The sequence below is a fragment of the Stegodyphus dumicola genome, chromosome X1 (assembly GCF_044657685.1).
Source record: "Stegodyphus dumicola isolate Sdum_Otavi_A_Nest chromosome X1, ASM4465768v1".
Lineage (NCBI taxonomy): Eukaryota > Metazoa > Arthropoda > Arachnida > Araneae > Eresidae > Stegodyphus > Stegodyphus dumicola.
In genome coordinates, this window is record NC_140780.1 from 202,438,285 (window position 1) to 202,465,034 (window position 26,750).

General features: G+C 32.8%; 1 protein-coding gene and 1 long non-coding RNA gene across 4 annotated transcripts in view; one reads left to right on the plus strand and one right to left on the minus strand.

Annotated features, from left to right (window-relative positions):
• LOC118203546 (deubiquitinase OTUD6B) overlaps positions 1–7,631 on the minus strand; it is a 116,577-nt gene extending 108,946 nt beyond the window's left edge. The window contains exons 1-2 of one of the 3 annotated variants that reach the window (XM_085808064.1): positions 7,461–7,572; positions 2,581–2,680 (exon numbers count right to left, since the gene is read on the minus strand). Coding sequence is in view for 2 of the 3 variants with exons in the window: in XM_085808063.1 (XP_085664189.1) it covers positions 7,461–7,527 (67 nt within the window). In the remaining variant the exon portion in view is untranslated. Of the gene's footprint in view, positions 1–2,580; positions 2,681–7,460 lie in introns of all 3 variants that reach the window. The other 2 variants (XM_085808063.1, XM_085808062.1) reach the window with 2 other exon arrangements.
• A 262-nt stretch (positions 7,632–7,893) lies between these two features.
• LOC146993400 (uncharacterized) lies at positions 7,894–24,718 on the plus strand. The gene is made up of 2 exons (XR_015038686.1): positions 7,894–8,130; positions 24,528–24,718. It is a non-coding gene; the product is annotated as an uncharacterized LOC146993400 (long non-coding RNA).
• The last annotated feature ends 2,032 nt before the right edge of the window (positions 24,719–26,750 follow it).

The window sequence follows — 26,750 nt, forward strand, 5'->3', positions numbered from 1 at the left end:
CATAATTCTTACATAATGCTAATGATACATACACTTGTTCAATAGCAAAAGATAATGTTTATCAAATAATAATGAAAATCTTTTATCAAATAATAATGATAAATTTGCAAAATGTTCAATCAATCACTAAAACTAGAGCAGAACTATAATTTGTTGTTCTTAACACAGTATACAGTAAAATATCAAATTTTGCATTCTTCTTACACTTTTCAGTGAGGCTAAAATGTCATCAGACATCTTCTCCTTTTCTCAGTGTAGTCAATACGTGAAATGCATGTATTGCTTAATTTTAATTTATTCTATGAATGATACTCAAAATACAGATATGTGTCAAATAGCTATGAATGCATCTTAAAAATATCTCCATTACAGCCGGAATTTCCATTAATGACAGACTCAAAATTTTCATTGTGTATTAACAAAAGGATATATTACAGACTGAATTAATTAACTGTTATACAGCTTCAGACTCTTACTAAGAAGAAATTTAAAAAAAAAAAAAAAAGAATGAAATACAACAAAAGGGGAAAAAAGCTAGTTTATGGATGTCCACCTTCCAGTTAATTTAAATGTTAAACATTTCTTGGTTCAGACGAAGCATTCTTACTTGCTCAAATGTTATATCTATTTTTTAATGCTACTGTTAATTTTTTAAATGACAAAAATACAAGTGTTTGAGTTCTATGCTATTTGTGTGCTTCAAGGTAGAAATATATGATTAAAGGTTTTTCTATAATTTTCAACAAAATGAGAATATGTCTGCATTTCAGTGGAACACGGAAATGTATTTAACAATGAAGGAGGTTAAACATTCTGTATGCATAGATAATGTGGGTTTGGTGGAAAGGGAAGAATTGAATGATGGTTTTATTTAGAAATGTCTTCGTGGATAACTAAATTTCTTGAAAAAGACGAGTATTATATTTTTTATGTATCATATAATTCTTATTTAATAATTTATGACTACAGTAGGTGCACAATACCAATATTTTACATTTTTCTGATTTTTTTAAAGAAAACCCGGATTGTTGTGTATATGGGAAAAAAACAATAATGCATATATAACATTTAACATACTTAATTTCAAATCTGTGTACAATGCTGAATTCTTTTTTAAATGAAAACAGATTGTTGTGTACATGAGAAGAACAGTAATGTATCACATATTATTCACAGTAGATGTCCCTTGATGTGATCACAGTTAATGTCATCATTCAAATATTAGTTATCGATTTGCCAAATTCCCACTCATTTGTCCACAAAAATGCGGAAAATACACCACTTATTGTGATCAACAAATCGATTAATATAATCAAACTATTATTGAAAACTAAAATAAAGCCACCAAATAAAAAGATAAATTCCCCAAATAAAGACAAAATGTGTTTATTATATAAAAAAATGACAAGCGACAGAGAAATATTGTCAAATGAGTAGTCAAGTCATCACACAACTTGGTTTCAAATTGGCTCAACCATTTAAAATTAAACAAAATATTATCTCAATATAACATAAGTTTTGAACAACTCTATTGATTTTGAGGGAGATCAAGTGTAAATCTTTTCTTCCTCGAAAAAAAAAAAAATATTCCCTGAAACCATCTACAGCAAACTAAGGTTAATTTTTTGCTCAATTTAAAATTTTACATTGGCATATTTTCTTCCAATGGAAGATGCCTTCTGAATATTAAGATTATGAATACAGTATCAGTCGAATAGTTTCTACAAATATTAGGATCCATCCATAAATGAACTTTTACATTCAAGATATCATGCACAGTTCATAATCAAACTTCTACATTTTCCAAATTAAAATGCTATGAAAATGAATACTTATATGTTTCCTGATATTTTTGGAACTACTCTGATATGCGCCCTCAAGGCGCCAAATTTCTCGCCAAATATTTTTGGCGAGATACTCCACGCTGCCATATTGCTATCTAAATTTTTTGTCTACATTTCGAACTTTAAGCCTAAAATGTCTCCAAAAACACGGTTTTCGCGAATGCAAAAACCATGTTTTGAACACACAATTTAAGCTAAAAATCCGAAACAAAAACAAAAAATTTATGTAGCAAAACCGTGAAGTTTCTAACCAAAATTATTTTACAAGAGTCCATGTACACAGCGATATGTTTTAATTTAAAAAAAAATCTACGAATGGCACAATCTAGGCAACGAACGAATTTACGAACTACGCACACCTCGCTTTAATAAATTAACATAACAATAAATTTCAAAGAATACCATGTACACAGCATCCTGTTTCAACTTAAAAAAACATCTACGAATTGCACAATTTAGGCAACAAACGAATTTACGAACTACGCGCACCTCACTTTAATAAATTAACATAACAACAATAAATTTCAAAGAATACCATGTACATAGCATTCTGTTTCAATTTTAAAAAACATCTACGAATTGCACTATTCAGACGGTACGCACTAATCAACAAAATAACTAAAATAAATTTCAAACAATTCAAAAAAACAACAATAACAACAGAAATTCATACTAAAAAAACAATGAACATTACATTCTACAAAATAAGAACAAGAATAAAATAAAATGCACTTACCATTAATGCTTTTTCGAACAGCAGATATACCAATTTCATACCGCCTTTAACATGCCGCCACGTAATCACTAGTATCGTATTTACATGACAGCCAGACACACTATCCAGAAAATTCATACTATGGTTCACAAATAAATAAAAAAACAAATAATCACAAATCCCTACTTCTATCATGCACAACCACTAAAAATAATCTCCCATACCTTCTTTCCACACCTCCAAATACCCATTGCCCCTCAAGCGGATGACCACGTCGATATTTCCTTATGCCGAACTTCAATTCAACAACTTTCACCATTAAATCTTTCCCCCCTAGCTTCTCAGACACAAAGCATGACAGGAACCAACGAACTCCAGCGAAAGACTTTTCAACGTCAACAGGGTTGCCATACAACACGCAATCGCGCCAAAAACCAGCGCAGAACACATATCGCCACATTTGGTGAAATTAGGGCTTATATCAGAGTTGTACCATATTTTTATATAAGTTAAATTTCATTGCTATTTTGAAGGATATTTTGGTTAATCTTTGGATTATGGTAAGTTGGCGATTTTTTCGCGACCAACCCTCCTACAGCAACCTGCTAGTTTTTGTTTGGGTGCCATTTTGTTTTCACGAAGTAAACGCATTTTTTTTCTTTACTCAAAATTTTTTTCCAACAATCTGCTAGCCGAATTACGCTTATGCTAGAACTTTTATGAAGCAAAAGTACTTAATCATAATAAAAGTGCAGAATGGCTAATCTTTGGAATATGGTATCAGGTAGTTTGGCGACATTTTGGTAAGGCGATAAAGGTTACTAGCTAGGACTTTAGCAGTGTACATGGATAAAGTCAAGAGCGTGCGCAATGCCATTTTTGTGCAATTCTGAGATGTTTTTTTAAGTAAAAATAAGTCGACGTGTACATGGTTTAGTGATATTTTAATTAAATGATAGTTATTTTGTGAATTTTATGTTTGTAGGAATTTGGTATACGTTTAAGTTGAAGTAAACGTGCATGGAAATAATTTAAATATTTGACACTAAGTATTTGTAATGTTTGCAGTATAAATTCGTTGGTAACGTTTATAATATAATAGATAATTTAGAGGTAAAAGTTTTTGTATATTTTATTTATTTTATAAGTGGAAATGTTCATATTTGGAAAGGGTATATACTTGGGGATGTTTTTCTAAGTGAAAATAGGTCAACGTGTACATGGATGATACCGTGTATGTGCAATTCTTAAAAACGCGGCAAGCAGTGGGCGATTCTGCACTTTCTCCCAATTTCACACCTAATTTTCGTCATGATTAAGCACTTTTGTTCCATAAAAGTTCTAGAATAAGCGTAATTTGGCTAGGAGATTGTTGGAAAAAAATGTTGAGTAAAAAAAAAACGTCCCTTTACATCGTGAAAACAAAATGGCGTCCAAAAAAAAACTAGCAGGTTGCTGTAGCAGGGTTGGTCGCCAAAAAATCGCCAAGTTACCATAATCAAAAGATTAACCTGCAGAATCGCACACTGCTTGGCACGTTTTTAAGAATTGCACATACTCGGTATCCACGTACACATTGACCTATTTTTACTTAAAAAAAATCCCAGAATTGCACAAAAATGGCATTGTGCACTCCCTTGACTTTATCCATGTACACATCAGCCTATTTTCACCTAAAAAATCAGAGAAAATTGACAAAAATGCAATTCTTCTTAATCTTGTAAAAAGCACCAAACAAATAAGTGGGCAATTCTGCACTTTAGCCCTGTATTGTATAAATTGTATTTTTAATAATTGCTTTCACATTTTAAATTGTTTTCTTTTGATACGTTCATAATGTTTGCTGAGCTACAAATCTTCACATTGGCAATAAGCCTATAATTTTCTTCTCCATAAAATGAACAAACGGCTGATCTTTGGAATATGGTAACTGGTAGTTTGGTGACATTTTGGAGGCGATAAAGGTTACTACCTAGGACTTTGGTAATAATGTGAGAAGTACTCAGTTCCAATTACGCATTATTTTGTGTGAGGGAAATGAGAGATCATGAGATATGTCATGTCACATTAACCCCTTAACTACCGCGGGCGTATATATACGCCTTGCTCAGCCGATGCATTAACTGCCCCAGGCGTATATATACGTCCTTCCAAACTGCTATCATTTGCTTTGCGCTGCTACACCTAAAATTATTCGCAAAGTTAACGCATCGGCTGCGCATCTGGGGCAGTTAACGCATCGGCTGTTAAGGGGTTAATGGACGAATTACAGTTCTTTAATCGGAAAAAGGGGGGAATTTGGAAAACTGTAGTACTATATTATTTTGTATTAAGCTTCATTGTGTGTTGTGTGAAATAAAGGAAGTGTGCGTGCCACGTAATGAAGATTCTGAAGATTAGGTAAGTTAGTATTTTTAATCATTTGAGGTTATTATTTTTATGCATTGTTTTAAATGTAAGGAGTAATTAATATGGTATTATTATGGAGTAAATTAATATAAATATGGAGTAAATTAATATGGTATTATTGGAAAATTGTTATTAGCAATGATTTAGTTTAAAGTAATTAGGATTGTAATCTAATTTTTATAAATTTAATGTATGTGCTTATTTATATTTTAAGTAGTGCTTTTTAATTTAATTATATTTTATGTGAGTTATATGTTTGTAGTATTTTGGAATACATTTGAGTAGAATACGTTGAGTATTTTCATGCATTTTCGTGAAATTTTTCTAATTTATGAGAAAAAAGCAGTGTACATGGATATAGTGAAGAGTGTGCGCAATGCCATTTTTGTGCAATTCTGGGATTTTTTTTAAGTAAAAATAAGTCAACAAATACATGGTTTAGTGATATTTTAATTAAATGATGAGTTATTTTGTGAATTTTATATTTGTAGGAATTTGGTATACGTTTCAGTTGAAGTAAACGTGCATTGAAGTAATTTAAATATTTGACACTAAGTATTTGTAACCATTTGTAATGTTTGCAGTATGAATTCGTTGGGGACGTTTATAATAGATAATTTAGGGGTAAACGTTTTAGGATATTTTATTTATTTTATACGTGGAAATGTTCATCTTTGGAAAGGGTATATACTTTTTGCAATCATGTAATTTCATATATGTTCTTTTTACCGGATTTAAAGATTCACAAAATTTTAATGCATTTTCATGAAATTTTTGAGAAAAAAGCAGTGTAATGGATATAGTGAAGAGTGTGCATAATGCCATTTTTGTGCAATTCTGGGATGTTTTTTTAAGTAAAAATAAGTCGACGTGTACATGGTTTAGTGATATTTTAATTAAATGATAGTTATTTTGTGAATTTTATGTTTGTAGGAATTTGGTATATGTTTCAGGTGAAGTAAACGTGTATGGAAATAATTTAAATATTTGACACTAAGTGTTTGTAACCATTTGTAATGTTTGCGGTATGAATTCGTTGGTAACGTTTATAATATAATAGATAATTTAGAGGTAAAAGTTTTTGGATATTTTATTTATTTTATACGTGGAAATGTTCATCCTTGGAAAGGGTATATACTTTTTCGCGATCAGGTAATTTCATATATGTGCTTTTTACCGAGTTTAAAGATTCACAGAATTTTTTTGCATTTTCGTGCAAATTTTTGTAATTTATGAGAAAATAGCAGTGTAGATGGATAAAGTTAAGAGTGTGTGCAATGCCATTTTTGTGCTATTCTGGGATGTTTTTTTAAGTAAAAATAAGTCGATGTGTAAATGGTTTATGTGTATGTGCTATTCTGAAAAACGCGCAAGGAGTTTGCGATTGTGCACTTTTTCCCAATTTTGCAGTTAATATTTGTAATGATTAAACAGTTTTGTTACATAAAATTTCTAGCATAAGTGTAATTCGGCTAGTAGATTGTTGGAAAAAGTGTTCAGTAAATAAAAAGAAAAGAAACATGTCTTTACTTCGTGAAGACAAAATGGCGGCGAAAAAAAAATAGAGGGTTGCTGTAGCAGAGTTGGTCGCCAAAAAATCGCCAAGTTACCATAATCCAAAGATCAACCGAACAAACTTTTAAAATGTTCAATACAAAAATAAATTTATAAGGTATTTCACTCACCTTCTTAGCATGCCTTCGTGGTGTAATGGTCAGCATGCTCAGCACGTATTCGAGAGGTCTGCGGTTAGAGTCCCAGTGAGGGCACTGCTCGTTTTTCACCTTTCCTGGTTCCAAATAACCTAATGTCTCTACAGTGGTGCCTGAATTAAAAAAGACGGTGGATGATGATTCTCCACCACCAGGATTTGGCGATTGGGTTCCCTAATCCTCAGTCGCCCTTTATAGGGGGGAGTATATAAGGTATTCTTAGCATGCCTTCGTGGTGTAATGATCAGCACACTCAGCACGTATTCAAGAGATCCGAGGTTCGAGTCCCGGAGAGGGCATTGCTCATTTTTCCCATTCCCTGCTTTCAAATAACCTAATGTCTCTACAAGTTAGACCATTAAATGCAATTAGCATTTTGACACAGCAAACTTCGGGGAAAGTGAAGAATCGCCCACTATTTTATTAAACCTTAATTTCCCCCATTTTTAAGTTTCATTTCATTCCAAAAAAAAAAAGGCTACTCCTATGTTTAATGAAATCTTTTTTAAAGAAGTGAAAGCTAGTTGGTTCAATTTACAACTTTCAATTAGCTTGCACTGCATAAACTTGACGTAGTACATCCATGTTGCATTTTTTAGGCATGTCTATTACATGCAGACACACACATTAGAGACCGAGACAGATCTTTACGTATGTCTGCTTACATAGCGAGCTGAATTCAGTTATAGTAAGCAAAATTACAGATCCCACTCCAAATTTATACATCTAATAAAAATTTGTTAATGCAAATTATTAACTAACTAAGATCAAAGTTATTACCCAACAATTCTTTTCTCTCTTTACGCTGAAGAGATAACATATCATCATACGAAAGTGCTTCTGCCATGATTATACAATTTGTAGTAATTTCGTTCTTCCGTTATTTTACAACAGAGAAAACGGTAAATGCTTTCTAACATAATAAACAAGCGCATGCGCCAATCAGGTAAATCTGGTGGACGAGGCTGTTCTTTGGTTCTAATACTACCCGATAAGACACTCAAATTTCTTTAGTTTTTGGCACTCTGTAGTCTGCACGTTAGGGTACATTAATTGTTAGGTCACATCACAATTTTCTTACGTCTTCTGTAGCTAATTCAAGATCATAAATATTAATTTTTCTACAGTCTGCTTGCATAAAGAGTTAGTAGGTGCAAAACAAGACATGTCTGTCTACTTGCCTTTATCTGTCTCGTTGAAGAAACCGGTAAATCATCTGGCAGTATTCTCTCCTTAATTGCGTGTGCGGTGGAAGTATATGGTGGAATGTGTTTATTGAGTTTCAATTATTATCTATATTGCATTAAGAATTGTTGGTATTAGTCTCTTTTTGTGAGCAAGTATTGTCCATCGTTTATACATGCTGTGTTAAAATCTAGCCTCACGGAAATTTATTAATTTCAAAAGTGTGCAGAATATCAGAATCACGGTAAAAGCTTCAAAGTGAAGGGTATGAACGTATTTATTGTCTTTTAATGAGCAAGATTAGAATGTTTAGGAAACGGTGTAGTTTCCTCTCGTGCCAATATTTTCTAATTCTTTCCATATCATTCTTACCAATATATGATATACCGTGAGCATCTCGGAATCCACATAATAATATGTGTTGATTTTTATCATATTTTCAAACTTTTCTTACATACTCAAAATTTTCTCGATAAAAAAAGGGCACATTAATAACAAAATGAAATTATCCAAAGAACAGAATATAATATCTAATTAAATATTAATGTATTTTACATCAGAATCGCATTGTAAATAGTTTAGTAACTTGAATTTGACATAATAAAATGAAATTTAAGCAGTTAAGGAGCTGTTTTGAAATAGCATCGCCAAACAGCATGAAACTGTTGTTTTTTTGTTATATTTGGTGGTTAGCAGCTTTGATGTATGATAATTTTAACTTATTGGGAATAGCTTTTTTTCCATTTGCTGTATCGGCTGTCATCATCTGAGGTAAATGTCATATATCCAAAGTGTGTGCATTTTTGTTCATGATAAAATTTTCCTTTCTGTTTTGGTCATGATAATGTGTTCCATCTGTGTCACACATTAACAACCAATATTTCTTGTTTAATAAATCTATTTTCATGAATATAGTTAGGAAGTGTTTAAGTAAAGTACAGAGCAGATATAAATCATGCATGTCTTTCTCCTGTGTAGTTAAAAGTCTTGAGAATATTTAGATTTCACAGTATGTTGAAATGGCTGTACCGGAATTTCAAACTGAAGATTCACAATGTTAGTCATTATAGAAGGTTCTGAAGTAGCAGGTCAAGATTTCTTGGTTTTAATGGAATTCCATTTAGAGTCTACAGGAGAGGATTGTAGATTGTCAGATTGACCAAATGATTATAGATGAAAAACTAGAATGCATTTGTACCATCTTGCAGTAGGGGGCATGGCTTTATATGACTGAGAACCTATAGGTTTTATAACAAACTAGATTCCTTGTCTTGACCTCTGTCATAATTGTGAATATTAGCAGGATTATTTTGATCAAAAGATCTGTAATTGCATTTTTCAAATTACTTATTTGCAAATCACTCTTGCTTCTTCCATAAATCGCTACTAAGATCAGGAGGCATTCTATCTAAATATGCCTTCAATAAACCCAGTATTTATTATTCTAGTTCTTCTACCTGGGCTTTCTCTAAGACAATGTTGGGAGTAACAGTGACCGGAAAAATGCTCACAGGAAAGAAGCCTACACAGAAAAAAGCTCGCATGGAAATAAGCCCACTGATAAATAAAATATGTAGAAATATCCTTACATTAATCAATCAATAATTAATCGATTTGAACATTGTAAACCTACTTGAATTTTTCAAAGAAAAATTATTTAAATCGCTAAAACATCTATGGTATATATATATATATATATATCAAAAACTATATAACTTATGTGTAGATTCAGTTGCTATATTAGGAAGCACTTCCGCAAAGGATCCGTTAAATGTAAACATTGCCAAAAATGGCGATAAAAGTTCAAAGCTGGTAACCCGGCGAATTGGTTTGTTGGATTCTGCAATCGCTTGCCTTAGACAAAGAATATTTTTCGTCTGTTCGGGGCTCTGTTTTGCCGGTGGCTAGCTGAGGTGGTGAAAATCGGCGGGGATGAATGATAATTTATAACACGGCTGTTTAGAATAGTATGGCTGTGTTCTTACATAATTTTTAAGATTAAACACACAGAACCATAAGGCTCCTAAAATATTATAATTAACGTGGACTGCAATAATATACGTTTTAAATATTTAAGTTTTTATTTTTATTACTGTTATTTTTACCTAAAATAATAAGAATTAAATCGGTTTTCATGCTTAAAAATTTGATATATTTTAAATGCATTTTAACAATTACTTTTCAGAAGATGTTAGGTGTTTATATACAATAGATGATTAGAATGAAATAAAAATTATTATTGGTTCTCTGAGATGACAAAACACTTTCATGTATTCCCAGAGTCATCAAAGTTGGTAAACCACTGCTTTGAGTAATTAATCAAAGTTTGAATGAGTCTTGAAAGATAAGATGTATAATGTTTCGTGTAGTTTTATTTACAGTGCTACTTTAAAGGATTTGAAGATTCTTGGCATTGTCAAATTTATTACGAAAAAAGGCAATTTTTTCAAAATAAAATATTTTAAGTTATCAGCAAGTAAATTCAAAAAAGAACTTTGAAAAATTGCTTGTGTAAAATGAATGTTTTAAATGTGTTATTTAGAAGTGAATCCATTAATCTATTATATGTATAGTAGCACTAATTATTAAACATAATTTTGAGAATATCGACTAGCAAAGCATTTAATGAAAAAGACGCTTTTTACTAAAAATATTAGTATTCTGTATGAATGACAGAGAATATGTGTAATGAATACCATGGCCAAATACCTATATAAAAAAAAAAAGAAACAAAAAAGTATTCTCTACCTCGACACTTGAAAAAGTAATCCTGCTGTGCAACACATAGTTAATTTCTGATTACATGATATTGCATGCATTTTCTTCAGATGTTTCCTATAACTGGTTAAGACCATTGAATACTGGTAGTTTGATCTGGTTTTATATCATGGTTAAAGGGCTGGCTGCATGGTTGATTTTTGTAGTTTTCCTCATATGTATTGCAGATACAAGCTAGTTTCCCTTAGAAAGTTGTTCAAAAAGGCATCCTTCTTCAGGTCGATAGCCGGTTTTCTTTCCATATTCGAATAACCTAAACTTTCCTTCAGATTCTACATTGACATGTTATATCTGTTATAAGCAGGACAATGATCATTCAGCTTCTATCCGTGTGGCAGGAGTATATTTAAAACATGTCAGAACCATGGGATTCATAACAAAATAGACCATGTTTCAATCTTGAAAACTTTATAGATTTTCCCGATTTTCTTACATCATGAGTTTCACTAACAAGATATTCATACTTTTGTTCAAGTTTACAAGCAGTTGAGCAATACAATTGCTGAATACTGGTAGTTTGACCCAAGTTTGATTCTTCAGTATTCAGTATCTTGGGCCATCACACTGTCATTTTCCCTAAAGTTATTACTGCTTGGCATAATAACAATGTCACTTTACCATGTTACCCACTTTGTCAAAATTAATATATCAGATGCAGTCTCTCCAAAGACTCTCACTATAACAGAGATTTAAAAAGATCTTTCTTAGAATACAAATAGGTTTGTCAACGTCTGGCAACAATTCATGAACTTTTCACGCAAAGCATTTGCAACTCATTTCAGATACAACATTTTAAGAAGTGTTTCATCTGCCTTTTTCATACGTATGGCTGCATCATTCAGAAGAAAATGATGTTGTCATGTTTAATTTCATCAGGCCCGATGCAGAATAAAATACTGGAACTGCTGGTTTTTAATAAGTCTAAAATACTGGAACTGCTGGATTTTTCCACATCTGTTATAAGAAGAAATAATTTCAATGATATCCTGGAACTGGAATTATCCTACGGTACATATTAATTTGTCAACAGTATTGGTTATTTCATAAATGGAAATGAGAATATTGCTTTTTCCATTCTCACTTTGGATATTCTAAATTTCACTAATGTATACAGCATTGGATTATGTCCATTTTAAGGTAAATTTGCGGAACATCATTTCTTATAAGTTTCCAAACATATTTTCAGAACTGGACTTTCTTACAAGATTCAGATAGTGAAGATATATTTAGTGATCATCAGTCGGAATCCAAAAAACAGTGCAAGTCTTCAGAAGACATTCCTTGTGATCAAAATGAGTATGAGTATTTTGTAGGAAAAGATAAAACAACAAAATGGAAGAAAGAACCTTTTCGAATTCAAAGTGCATGGCATCCCATATTATCATAAAAAAAATTGCCTGGTAATACACATATATCTAAAGATGTGGCTTCACCCATCGATGCATGGAAGCTAATATTTGATGACACAATGATTGTAAAATGCTCTAATATTTATGTAAAAAATATTTCGGGAAATTTTAAAGAGATGCAAAACCTATGGAGAAAGAAGTGTTTCTTGCTTTTTAGGACTCTTATGTAAATCCCATTCCCATTATCTATCCTCCCATGTAAATGTTAGAGAATTATGGGCATCTGATGGAACAGGATTGGATATTTTTCGTAAAACAATGAACTATAAGTGTTTTCTTTTTATTCGTGCCTTATGATGTCGGAACACTGGATTATTACAATTTTAAATTGTTAAAAAAAATAAAATAATAGTATATATAAGTTACACATTTTATAATATAAACATTTAGAAGAATAGCAAATATAAATAATTATTTTATTTAAATTACATAAGATACCTTATTATATATAAATCATAAATATATATTTCAAAAAGTTATAAATACATAAAATTACTGAATATTAGCTAATATGTGTAAATATCTAATTTTATCATCGATTTCATCATAGTCTGCTATATGATTCACGATTACTAAATGTAAGTTTTCATTTTTTTTTTTTTTTTAACTTCAGTACACCCTGTATTTAGAATAGCTAATAATAAACGTTGACAGGCTAAATCTTTTTTCAGTCCGTCAAATAGAAACCACATACTGGGATGGCTAACAGTTAAATAATGAGTTTAGTACCTTATAAAAGCTTTCGTAACAGTTTATGGTTTTAGGAGATTTTTCGGAGGCTGCTTGATGATGATTTCACACTTCGATTGGAAACTGTCATCTTCTAGAAGTTTTTGGTTTCCAAACTTAAATAACTACATTCAAACATCAATTCCCATAGATACACATCAAAAGTATGCAAAAATAGAGTTAAAAAAACTGACTACAGTCAAAAATCTTTATTCCAGACTCATCGAGACTTCGGCGATTCCGTATTATCGGTTTTTCCGGATTATAGATCATCAGCTTAAATCTGGTAAGATGGCATGCAGAAATTATAAAATTAAAAATATGAAACCATAATTTATGAAATAAAGAGCAATTATGATCTAAAGGGTATCAAAATTTACAAAAAAAAATGCTTAATATTTATTTGTTTACTTTATTAAACATTTCTTTCAACGTGCGCATGCGTAAAGCATACGTTACGCATAGTCGAAATTAGAAAATTGCAACCAGCAAAATGTTTGATGTGTATTCGTGGTATTTATAATGAGGAATTTGATTTAAATCATATCAAAGACCGAGTACATCGAGATGAAATACTACATTTAGTAAGGAATTATAAGCTGAATAAAATAAAAACATCTGCCCTGAAGATAAGGATAGTGCTGACAAATCAACTTCCAATTCATTGCGCGCCGCGGCGTTAAAGATAAAGTTTAGATAAACAAAGGAAAGGCGTTAAAGATAAAGTTTAGATAAACCTTTTTCCTTTTTTTGCAGCAATTCCGCTTTTTGTTTAATGGACTTCGAAACATACTTTCGCTTTGTAGATCCTTTACATATTAGTAAATATATATCAGAAATTCTATTTGACATAATCGAAAGTTCAAGCTTACTTTTATAAAATTGCTCTAACAGTCTGCAAAAAATAATAAGCCAAATCCAATTCGAAGATTAAGGAACAACGCAATCTTCAACATTAACTGAATTAGATAATTTTAGCTTAGCTTATACCGTCCGTTATACATTAAACGCGCATTCGTAAACATATTTTGCGCACACACATATTCGCAGCCGTAAAGGTCTTACGAGCATGCGTCAAAGCGACACATGTGCAGAAAGTATGTAGCTTTGAGGTCCGGATTATGGGTGTCCGAATTAACGACTTTTGACTGTATCGCATAAAACGAAGCAACTTAAACAACTTACATTGAAAGAAATGTTTAATAAAGTAAACAAATAAATATTAAGCTTTTTCTTTTTGTAAATTTTGATACCCTTTAGATCATAATTGTTCTTTATTTCATAAATTACGGTTTCATATTTTTAATTTTATAATTTCTGCATGCCATCTTACCAGTTTTAAACTGATGATCTATAATCCGGAAAAATCAATAATCCGGATTAATTAAAAATCAATAATCCGGAATCGTCGAAGTTCCGATGAGTCTAGATTAACGACTTTTGACTGTAGTAACCTATCTCTGCACTGCGTCATTTCGAGACTATTTGATGTCATATGACTCTTACGTAATACTGGTGATGTAAATTTAACTAAAACTAAAGCAGCAAATAATAATTTTACAGCAATATTAACTATTCAGTCAAAATGCTTTGAGAACCAAAACTAACTTGGGTACTTTTCCGTTTTGCCGGCGCAAGCGATAAAGTCGCCAATAATGGTACAACCGATGCCAAACGGAATATTCTCGCTGGTAACCTTTTACGCTTCATTTTCAAAACAAGTCGCAGCTTTTTCTAATCAGATTGATTGTTTCTTTCAATAGTGGCATATAATTACATAGAATTTTTATCAGATAGTTCAGTTTTATGTCTAAGGCCATTTTCGGTAATTAAGTCAATCAGGATGCAATCACAGCGCTTACCCGAAGCCGAAAATATAGAAAATGTAAGTCAAGGGTTAAATTCATCAATTCTAATGAGAATGCATTAGCGAAGTAAAGCACTGCAGCTTTACACAATTTCTGAGTAAGCTATTCGTACGCATTGAAATATTTCTTGCATTTAAACTTGTGTTCCAAATTAAGATTTAACTTGAAATTAATGTAGATAATTACTGCGAGCATTAGATTTTTGTAGAGTAGTTTACGTGAGATGAGATCGCTTGGGGTCACGTGATATGAACCGGCGAATCAAGATGTTGAACTATGAAAGCATAGTAAATTCTTAAATTAATGTCTTTTTACAAATTTACTGTCTTTATTTATTGGCTTTTTATAAAATTTTAAGCGATATTAAAATGTTTATGCCTTCAAAAAAAAAAGAATTCTTAGAACTAGCATTTTTTAAAATATTTTTTATGTGTATACTGTATGTTGTCGCCAATAAAGCCTGCTTGGCGAGATTTGCGCCGGCCAAACGGAAAAGTACCCTAACTTGGTTTGACTTAAGATTTAACCCTGAACATTACGCACTTGCTTTCTACTCTTTGGCCTGGCCGCACTGCAGTCTGTCTGCTCTTTCCTTCTTATTGCGAATTTACCTAAAATGTAAAATCTCTTAGAATAGGCACAATTAATGTGCCAACTTGATTGTCGCCTCAACATGTTTGCTAAAATAAAAAATGATTTAAATCTGCATTCCCTTCCAATTTCCTAGTCATTATGATGGATCAACACTGCTACACAATCCAAATTCCTGCTCCTGAATATATTTCATATATATATATATATATGTTTTTAATCTCGGAGGGGGGAACCTTTTGGAATCCTCCCCCCATCTTTAAGGAAATTTACTAACGTTTTATCCGCCGTTTCCATAATATATGCAGAAAAATGGCAAAAATCCACAGGAAAAAAAAAAAAAAAAAAAAAACACTCATTTGAGAACCACCACATAAGAACATTCAAACCACAACTGAATTAACTGCTCAAATTACCAAGTAAAAATTTCGGAGGGAAAAAAAATTGTTTTTCAAAGCATTCAGATTTTACATTATGCCCAAAGGGGTGTTTTTTTAACGTTTTGTGCGTTGCCTTTATTTATCAAATATGTTCTTCGCACTTAAACCATAAAATTCAGTTCAACGACAATATCGCAAAATAATTTTAAAATGAGCATAGCTTTAGAATTTCCTATACACAGTTTCATGCTGCGGAGATAAAAATGTTTTTTTGGTACTTTTCCGTTTCACCGGCGCAAACCTCGTCATTTCTGTTTCTCCATAGCAAATCTCGCTAAACAGACATTATTGGCGACAACACACAATATACACATAAAAATGTTAGTTCTAGGAATTTTTTTTCATTTTGAAGGCATAAATATTTTAATATCATTTAAAATTTTTTCAAATGGGTCTTTTGTGTCCTTTCGCCACATAAATTCGGCGAGGTAACTTTCTAGATTGATGACGTGCCATTCCTCTGTGTTTCTTATTCCGCCATTTGGCGCTACCCCATAGTCTTTCTATTGTTTGCATGTACGTTCCAGTTCCCGGATCTACAAAATTGTACAGGGATGCCAAGCTACCTGGAAAACCGGGAGAACCAGAAGTCGGGGAATTCGAAAATTGACCAAAAAATTCAGGGAATTTAAGTATTTTCGTCAAAATCTGGAAAAGTCGGGGAAGTTCATGCAGCGATCCCGCCAAAAAAAGCGACTTTTGCGCCGACGTCGGAAGAGATAACTTTTTTGGCGAATTGTGTATCACGTGAGTGTCATTCGGGCAGCTGGCATAGAGCCAATTTTCACAGCTCCAATTTGAATTGTCTTTTAGAAAGGCAAAGCAAGTTTCCCGCAACTTTTGGTTTCCAGTATTCTTGATAATCGCATGTGCAGTGCATGAATTAAAGAAAGTACCTGTTTTCGTATAAAACAAAATGGGTTTAATCCTAGTATACGGTACCATGGAGGTTAGAATCAAAGAATATGTATTGTAAAGAAGGAAAACCTCTCTGCAACAGATGTGGCTCTGTTCCATCATAGAGGGAAACAGCTGTGCATGCGTGATATATCTGTCGCCAAAGCTCCAAACCGTTGTTGAAGTTCGAAGGTCACGTTATCAAGAGTTCATAAAATGAATATCATTTAAAATTTCTTTAACCACTTGCGCAAAAAAGATGTGCTATGCACGTCGAGATGCCTTTGTCTCAAACTGCGAGCGACGTGAACACCACGTCGATAAGCATTTATCGCAAAAATGAAAATAACGTGGTGCACACGTCGCCGAACAACAAGATTGTTTATTTCTCGAGTTACAGCACTGGATTGCACTCGCAGATGCGGAGTGGCGTAAATGAGACACTTTACTGCTTGTTATATTGTAGCGCACGGCACCGCAACCGTGAAGTTTAGTCTTAGCGCAAGTGGTTAAACTCTAAAGGAAAAGAAAATATTTTTTAGCGCAAGTAAATTAATTCATGGATTAGTTATTTTCAGGGGGGAAAAAACTACAAAAATCCGTTTTTAAAATTATTGCGAAAAATCCAAGAACAAAACATCCTTTGATAAAACATTTCTTCTTGAATTTTTTGCAATAATTTAAAAACGGATTTTCGTAGCTTTCTTTTTGTCAAAGAACGTTTCTTCTTAACACGTGTTTCTCAATTTCCTGTACACATCGCGGAGAAGGAAATTCTGGCCGCCAGGTTCCGTCGCCAAATCCCTTGGCAAATTTTCCCTACGCATTCTAGCGGCATAATAGCATTTTACCTGTATGGAACCTTTTCTTCTTTACATAGATGTTCTTTGGTTAGAATAATCTCCATGTATGGTACAATGGGATTTGGCGACATGATGATGTGCAGTAAACGGGTCATTTTGGTCTTGGCGACAATTTTCAAAATTGTGCCAAAGCCTTACCGTATACTAGAATTTTACCGCAAAATCTTTTTAAACCTTTTTTTTTTTTTCTTTTTAATAAATACCTTGCCATTTTGCAGTAAAATAAAAAAATAGTAATCAGTCATCTAGGCTAACCATGTAATATAACTATATTCGCTAAAATATCGTTGAGTATTCTAGTTCAATTTTTAAATAATTATCTTTATTTTTATGATATTCGTATAATTTAATGTTGCTTCTTCCCTCTAAATTTATTTATTATTAGTAAATAATATTTCCAAATTTCAGGAAATTTTCTCTGGCATAATCCTGAAATTAATACTAGCAGTATGATGACATACCATCACGAAATTTAATGCACGTATTTTTTCCTTATGTATGCTGCGAAATAAATATAAAATACCTCAATTTATTAAAATAGATTTCTTTCTTTCGTTTAGCTGCAGAATGTCTGCAAAAAAAAAAAAAAAAAAAAAAGCCTTATTTTATTCCAGATTGGGAAGATTCTAATCTCAATCTTCAGTTGAGAAAACAACAACTATTATAATTATATTTGTGTTTCCAAGTGTTAAGGTGCCTTTTAAGAACATACCTCACACAAATTAAATTTACCTAAAATCTAACCTAACTATTTAGCGTTGCGATTTACAAGGACCGGATTAGCCTCGTGTTGAACTGGTGATGATCATGAGTAATAATTAAATAAAACATACATTTGTTATCCAATGTATATATCTTAAATTTTATTAAGTTTCTTAAGTGGAAAAGTAAACAAAATTATCAAACAAAGTATACCAAGAATAATTAATAATAAATGTCCTCTGGGATTTATTGAATAATTAAGTGAATTTGCTACACAATACAAGTAATACCATAATTAATTTACCTCCTAGCACACCCAACGTACATTACGCGGATAGACTGGAATTTTCTTGAAACACACCTGGAAAAGTCAGGGAATTTCTCCTGTTTGAGTGGCAACCCTGATTGTATATATAGTTGGTTCACTTTGAAATGCTCGAAACTTTTCTCTTCCAGTTTTTCGGTGCAATATGATTTCCATGAATCGGAATATATCGTAGTTTCTTTTTTGATATTTTCCTTTATTGCCTCTAATATAATAGTCATGGATCGATTTGGTACTTTCACTAGGAAACATTCATTTTTTTCGCAACAAACTCCACCAAAGATACATTGTTATGGTAAAATCCGTCTCGCGTTTTTGTGCTTCGTGAACATACTTTCATCCACTTCAACGATCATACCAGGTTCTCCTATTTTGCGCTGTTGACATTTAAGTAGAGAATCCACACAAACCTCTCGCATGTAGTTATTCCAATTTGCAACTGTTCCGTGATTGATTTCCAACTGCTTTTCACACTATTTAACCCTTTGCGGCACAGTGTGTCTGTTCTGGACATACCTAAAAATTTCCTTCTGTATGCACAGAAAAAGTGAATGAAAAATGATTTATAGGTTACTCTGAACCTTCTTTATTTATAGTAGATGGCAGCTCAACACAAAACAGTCCATATATTTTAGCCATGTTTAGTTTTTTAAGACCCTCATTTTTCAAAGAAATATTCTAGATTTTTTCTAGGGTATTAAAGGAATTGTTTGAAAAGAAATTTCTATGTTTTTTTTTTTTTTTTTTTTTTTTTTTTTTTTTTTTTTTTTGGCTGTATGCTAATCTTGGTATTCTGTATTAGTTTTAAATTTTTACCTTGAAATATTGTCTAAAATCAAACGGCGAACCCTAGGTGTGCCCAGACTGGGCTCACCTATAATTTAGGACAACTGAGATTCTGTATTCTTTGTTTCTCCACATCTCATTGGTCAGTTCATTGACAGCAATGCTCATTTCAGCACTCTTTTCGAAGCTCTATTCAATCAGTGTGCCACTTTGGGCACACACACAGAATTAAAACGATAAGTGCTATCTTCACAAAATTTTACTTGTGTACTCCTCTAGGCCTAATTAGACTACCTACCTTTTTTTTTTTTTTTTTTTTTTTTTTTTTAAATCAAAACTTTGACTTTAAAAGGTAGTGTGCCGGAAAGGGTTAATTACTTTGTTGCATGCATAGCTGTCAACTTTTCATCGCTTCTCCGTGTCATTCATTATCTCCTGGTTCTTAGTCTTTTCAAGGAAAAGTTTTTCTGCAGTAAATCAAATTTATTAAATTAACGAAACATACATGTGCAAATTCCATTCTTCCACCCTTTCTCATCAGCATAATTGTTTTATTAGGTTTTATTTGATTTGAATTGTCTTAATATGGTGTAGACATCTGTAGAAATTTTTATGAAGTTTAATCAGTCAGTATTTGTAGTTAATTTTGTTTTATATCAATAAATGATATATTAGAAAGTTATCTGCATCAAAAATGGATATAAAAAAATGGAGGGTTCTAGTTCTGTATCTCCCATTCTACTCAGCCAATTACCAAAATTCAACTTGCATTTTTCGTCTCAAAAGTGTGACTTGGGCTATATATTAAATTTATGTATAGTGTTGTTCTAACATGTCTATTTTGACATAACATGCCAATTTTTCCCATATTTTAATTGACTGAAATTATGCCTAAATGCCAAATTTTGTAAATCTTCGTGAGCAACTCAAGAACTTTTAGCTTGGTGTACTTTTTTTACTTTGTGCAAAAAATAATTCACTTGGCAAATTTCTTGGTTTATGGCAACCTATTTCACTTTCCCTTTCATTCTCAGTGTGTGGATTTGCATCCCATTCCCTTCTGTAAATTAAAAAATTTTGTGATCTCTTAATTTTGTAGCTTGATACTTCTCCTAATTTTAAAAATTTTTCCTTCCCTGAATTCTACCGCCCATTGCAGCCATACCAGCTGTGACACTGGTCTTGGGCTTAAATGTATAACAAATCAGTTATTCTCAATTTAAACAACACTAAATGTAATCTTTTAGCTTGTGAATTACAAATCTATTATATTCACAAAATATATTTTTTGCATCATCACCCCCATTGGCATGACAGCCCCTTGTAGGCTCTAGCTTTATTCAGAAGCTTTTCCCATTCCACCGACTTCAGTTCCTCATTTTTAAAATGGCAAAATCCTCATCCAGGCAGTGCCTACATCTTTTGTTAGCTCTTCCTCTTGATCTTCCAGAAACAGGAGTTGCATTAAAGATCTTAAGGTTCATTTTTTCTGCATTCTATGTAATTTTATGGATTGAAGGATACCCTTAACTTTATCAATTTCACAGAGTTCGAAGATGTACTGTTTACACCATATATTATTCTCTAAAACAGCACCAAAAATAGTTCTTAGAGCCTTCTTTTCAAAGAGTGCCAAGGCTTCTTCCCTCATAGTCAGTCCACGTCTGTGAAGCATAGGTTAAGACTGATTTTATTAATACCTTGTATAATAGAATTTTGTTATTTTCTTTATTAGATGGGATTTTAGAAGAGGTCTTAAACCAAAGAAGCAATAATTTGCAGCAGCAATAATCCATTTTCTGATTTCAGGATTAATATCATTTTGCAAGTTAATTTCAGAGCCGGAATAGGGGAAATTTTTCACAGATTCAAATTTATATATATATATATATATTTTCATATTGAAAGAAATTTCTCCTTGTCAACACTTTGCAATAGAGTTTGTTGAAAGTCTAATCATCACGAAGTATAATATCAACATGAAAGGGTTACCATCACTCTGATATTCATTTACTAATACAGTAACAAAGTCCGTAATCCCGACTCGTCAGTATTTCGGCGATTCCGGATTATTGATCATCAATTTTAATCTGGTAAGATGGCATGCAGAAATTATACAATTAAAAATATGAAACCGTAATTTATGAATAAAGAGCAATTATGATCTAAAGGGTATCAAAATTTACAAAAAAAAAAGCTTAATATTTATTTGTTTACTTTATTAAACTTTTTTTTCAATGTAAGTTATTTAAGTTGCTTCATTTTTTGTGCTAATGCTTTCTCTTTAATTCTATAAACAGACATAATTTCTTGTTCAGTTACAAAGTTCCACTGTTCAAGTCCTATAATTGCTGTGTCGAGAATACCGACTAACTTGTCAATCGAAATTTTTTTGGTTTTCAATAACCTCTCTGTCACTTTCTTCACTATCGGAAGCAGTATTTTTTGGATTTAGAACCATACTACAGATTACGCCCTCCGTTGATTGATGATTGGGGCATTGTCGTCGCAATGAAAAACTTCTGTTATATCATCTTCATTTATTAACGCTTCTCCACATTTCTTTACAAAATCCAATAACTGGACAATTTCACCTTTAGTTTGCGATGTCCAAAAACCTTCAAATTCACAACTATCATCTTCCTTCAGTCTTCAAATTCGTGGCTATCACCATGAAATATGGTAGCTGGCTATAAATCTTAGCTTCAAGCTTAATTTTTATAAAATTGCTCTAGCAGTCTGCAAAAAATAATAAGCTGGGTTCAATTAGAAGATTAAGGAACAGTGCAATCTGCAACATTAACTGAAATGCCTTAGAATCAGTAAAGATAATTTTAGCCAAGCTTATACCGTCCGTTATACATTAACCGTGCATGGGTAAACGCAATGCGTGCATGCATAAAGCATACAAAAAAAAAGTGTGGCTTTGAGGTCCGGATAATGGACTTTTGGATAACGGATTTTGTACTGTATTTAAAAAAAAAAAAAAAAAAAAGTTTACACATCATGGCTTGAATCGTTTCTCAAGTTGTAGTGTGTTGATAATCATGTGGTGATGAAAGAAAAACGTATTCTCCAGGTTGCATCAGTGCTGAAGTGAAATTAAGAATTGAGACTGTCCGAATGTTTTTATGAAAAAATACCAAATGACCTAGTGTAGAGTACTAAAAAAGGGGGGAAGGTGATATGAAGGTCCGAATTTTGGACATTGTACTGTATATTTTCTTCTGAAGAAATTGAAATAAAAGCATTGCCAACTTAGCACAGATAAAAGTTTTATAAACATTAATTTAAATGTTATGTTCTTGCATATTTTAGCAGTTGAAATAAAATTTGTTTCTGATGCTTGTAAGGGAAGCTAAAAGTTATATCTGGGCTTTTAAGTCATCAAGAATACTGTATTTTCCACTGCTGAAAGTTACTGTATTATCTACCATAGGGGATTAATTTTTTATTAAAATTTGTTAAAGAACAGAAAGAAACTAATTCTCTTCCAGAAGAAAATAAAAGATCAGTTCCCTGTTGTTATTAAGATCAGTTTATTTTGAGGTAAAAAAATATACCTGAATTTACCTGTTTATTTGAAAACCTTGGATAATGTACACTCTTAGACAAAAAACGATGCACCGAGAAGATATAAAGCAAATTGGACACAAATTGATATGTATACAGGTTTCAACAGAAAATGCAAAATTTTACATTTTGGCTTCCAATGAATGAACGGTTGTTGCTATAGGACATCTGATCTGCGCAACTGGCAGGATACTTAAGAGGAGAAACTATGATTCCAGGTCATAAATTCTTCACGAATTTCAATCTGTGTACTCTGGTAGACAGTAACTATGCCTCGCATACAGGTGCGCAACCAATATGCACATATGTCAGAATTTGAGAGAGGTCATGTAGTTGGCTTAAAGAAGCCGGTTGGTCTTATCGGCAAATAGATCGACATTTGAGCAGGAGCGATGCCACTATTAGACAATGTTGGCTGGAATGGGTGAACCATGGCCGCACACAGCATCAAGAAGGAAGTGGTAGGCCTAGAAAAACGACAGAACGTGAAGACCGAGCAATCGTCATAGTGGCACTTATGTCATAGCATCATAACAGCAATGGTAATGCAGCCCCAGATGCATCATTATCATCGACTGTACATGCAACTAGTGCTTCAGTGACCGCAAGGACCATTCTTAGACGGCTCACGGAATGGGGGCTGAGGAGTGCCGACTACCATTGACTTCTTCTCAACGTCGATCTCGTTTGCAGTGGTGTCAGGCTCATTCGCACTGGAATGTCACTGACTGGAGTAGAATAGTATTCAGTAATGAGTCCCGCTTTAAACTGAGCCCTGATGACCAGCGAATTCGAGTCTGGAGATGCCCTGGACAGCAGTGTGATACCAACCTGTCTTCTGGCAGATAGGCTGATAACTTGGAGTGATAGTCTGGGGTGCCATTTCATAGTAGGACCCCTTTGGTTGTCGTCCATCGCAACCTTATAGCACAGGGGTATGTTGACAAAGTTCTAAGGCCCGTTGTGTTGCCCTTCATGTCACGCCACCCTGGGCTTACATTTCAGCAAGATAATGCCCGCCCCCATACTGCACATGTTTCTACTGCTTGCCGAAAATTACCTTGGCCAGCATGGTCACTGGATCTCTTCCCTATTGAGCAGGTTTGGAGCCTTATGGGCATGGCTCTCCAACCGGCTCGGGATATTGACGATCTAACGCACCAGTTGGACAGAATTTGGCACGATTTCTCAGGATGACATCCGCAACCTCTATCAATCGATGCCAAGCCGAATAACTGCTTGCATAAGGGCCAGAGGTGGACAAACACGTTACTGACTTTTTCACTTTGTGAAGCTCTTTCACTTCAATAAATCATCCAATTTTTCTCAAACTGTAATCATTTGTTTTTCTGTACATGTACATCACTTCTACCGATTTTCGTCTCATTCGGATAACTCCTTCTTTGTGAGTTTTCTTTTTTTTTTTTTTTTTTTTTTTTTTTTTTTTTTTTTTTTGTCTAAGAGTGTATATAACCTTGTTCTTTGGGAAGAAATACTTAGCAAGGCATTTTCACTAAAGAATTAATTAATTTTTTTAGTCCACAAGCCTCTTAAAATAAGGGGGAAATGGATAATTTCTGTTATAAAGTGAAATTATGTCTGGTGACTTGATTGAAACTGTCTTTTGTAATTTTAATTATTCTTAAATGTCATATGCAGAAATTTAATGAAGGCATGCTGATATATTATTTTTCTTTACAGAAAGCTCTGGAAGACTTGTGTCAACAGTTCATCTAATGCAGTACCATAATAGATGTATTTAGCTGTGAACCAAATTTTATGTTGCAATAACATCTAACACAGAATTTTAAATTCACGTGTATTTGTTATGTATACATTTATAGATGAGGCTGCATTTTTTTTTTTAAATAAATGTTTTAAAACTCTTGAAATATTTACTTGAAGTATATTTTTAATAATATTAAATAAGTGATATTTTTATGTTTATTTTATACTTCTCTAGATAGCTTTTTGCTGAAATTTGGGTCATTTATTTAAGATGGAGAGCAGTTCTTGTCTACAGGGAATGAAAGCTATGTCCTCTCCCAGTTTTTCATAGTGATTTCCGTTAGATCACTGAATCTTCTGGTTTTTAATTTTTAGCCTTTACAGAGGAAATCTACCAGAGAAAATGTTACCTAGCTATAAACAAGATTTAATGAATTCATGGAACATAAATTGTGCAAATAATGCCTTCTGGCTGGTGGGAAAAAGAAAGTTCCAGGACAGGGGGAACTATACTTTTAACATGGGTCCTCCTGAAACCGTGATTTTTTTGCTGGAAAATGTGATGGTAACAACTAATGGAGAAAGGTTTTTTCCCCCCGCGGTTTTTGTCAGTTGAAAATGTAATGATAATGCATGTTACTTCATGTTTAGTGGTGCAAGTATATTTTTATGCTTTTACATTAAAAAATTTGATAACTAATGCTTTTTATTTACCTTAAAATATTCTTCACAAAAAATAATAATAATAAAGTGTATTTTTTATACATTTTCGTTATCATAAATTTTATTCATTTGACTGATTTCTGAATTTTATATATAATTGTTTCTTCAGATATATATATCTGTTTTTCCATAAGAAATTTTCTAAAAAAATTGCATTAGTTTAAATTTATTTCTATTTTTAAAATTAGCAAGATAGTTATGTGAGGTTTGCGCACCCCGTTACTAAAGAGAGAGCTTGTGTTGTGTCAGGGAAAACGCAGTGACAGTATAAGATACTAGGTGTCCCTCGCAGTTGCACTTTACCCCTCCTCCCAACCCAATGTATTTAACTGTTATTTATTTATTCCTTTTAACTTACCAATTTGTCTTTGATTTTAAAATGGCCATGAGCTAAAGTATCACAGCCATTTAAAAGAATATATCCTGTCGTCAAATGCACTCAAGCCGACTTTTCTTTTACAAAGTGCTAATTTTATGATGCTTTGACACAGTTTTCTTCATAGTCACTGAAACTGTTCATTACTAAACAAAAAATGCTTATAATCATCATGTGTATGTTTTTCTCAGTATATCTAGATATACCTGTTGTTTCTAATCTCCCAAGTGGTACAACATTTTTAGACCAATTCCACAAATCCATATATCTCTAAAACATCTAAAAAGAGAAGAGATTTTGAAAAAAACCTCGTCTAAGGTAAAATCAAGACAAATATGGTCAGGTGATGCCTGAGCAGCATTACACTTGGTGCAGGTCTCAAAAACTTCCTGCCTTTGTCCATAGGAGAGACTCCTCAAGTGTCCACTGGCAGAATGTGACATGGTTGCTGGCTTCCATGGCTCCCAGAAAGTAGGTCACCACCAGGGCGAATTCTCGAGTACCAGTCATGTACTGGAAACTCCAAAGATCTGTAAGTGATTCTTTACATTCGTAGAGCACCTCATTATAGGTGCAAAGCAGCAGCCTTTGCCAGAAAATATGCAGTTTGTTGCCACTAATGCCCGCATGGGAGGGAATCCATTAGTTGTGCTCATCGGAATTAACCGAAAGCCTAGAAAGTAAGTTCAGGATAGATGTGCCAGCCCTGTTCCTAACCTGAGTCCTATCACTTTGATGTTGAACTAATGTTTGGCTGTCAGTTAGAATCCATATATCCACAAAAACAAGTTCAACAATATTCTTCACTTAGCTAAGGCTTCTTTCGATAGTAATGAGCTCAAAACTGAACACAGAACAAGAATCTGAATTTTATCCCAAAGGAGCAGTTTGCCCAGAAGGGGTATTAATTTCGTTTTGCCATTTTACTTTGGTTCGCTGTAAAAGTCTTAATCACTTTTCAGATTGTTACCACCAATTATTAGAGCCATGCATTATATTTAAAGAAATTAAATAATGAAGAATCTACATGAATGTGTGTACGTTTTTTGGATTGTAAAAGAACAATAGTACTTAGAGACTTCAAATTTTAAATAACA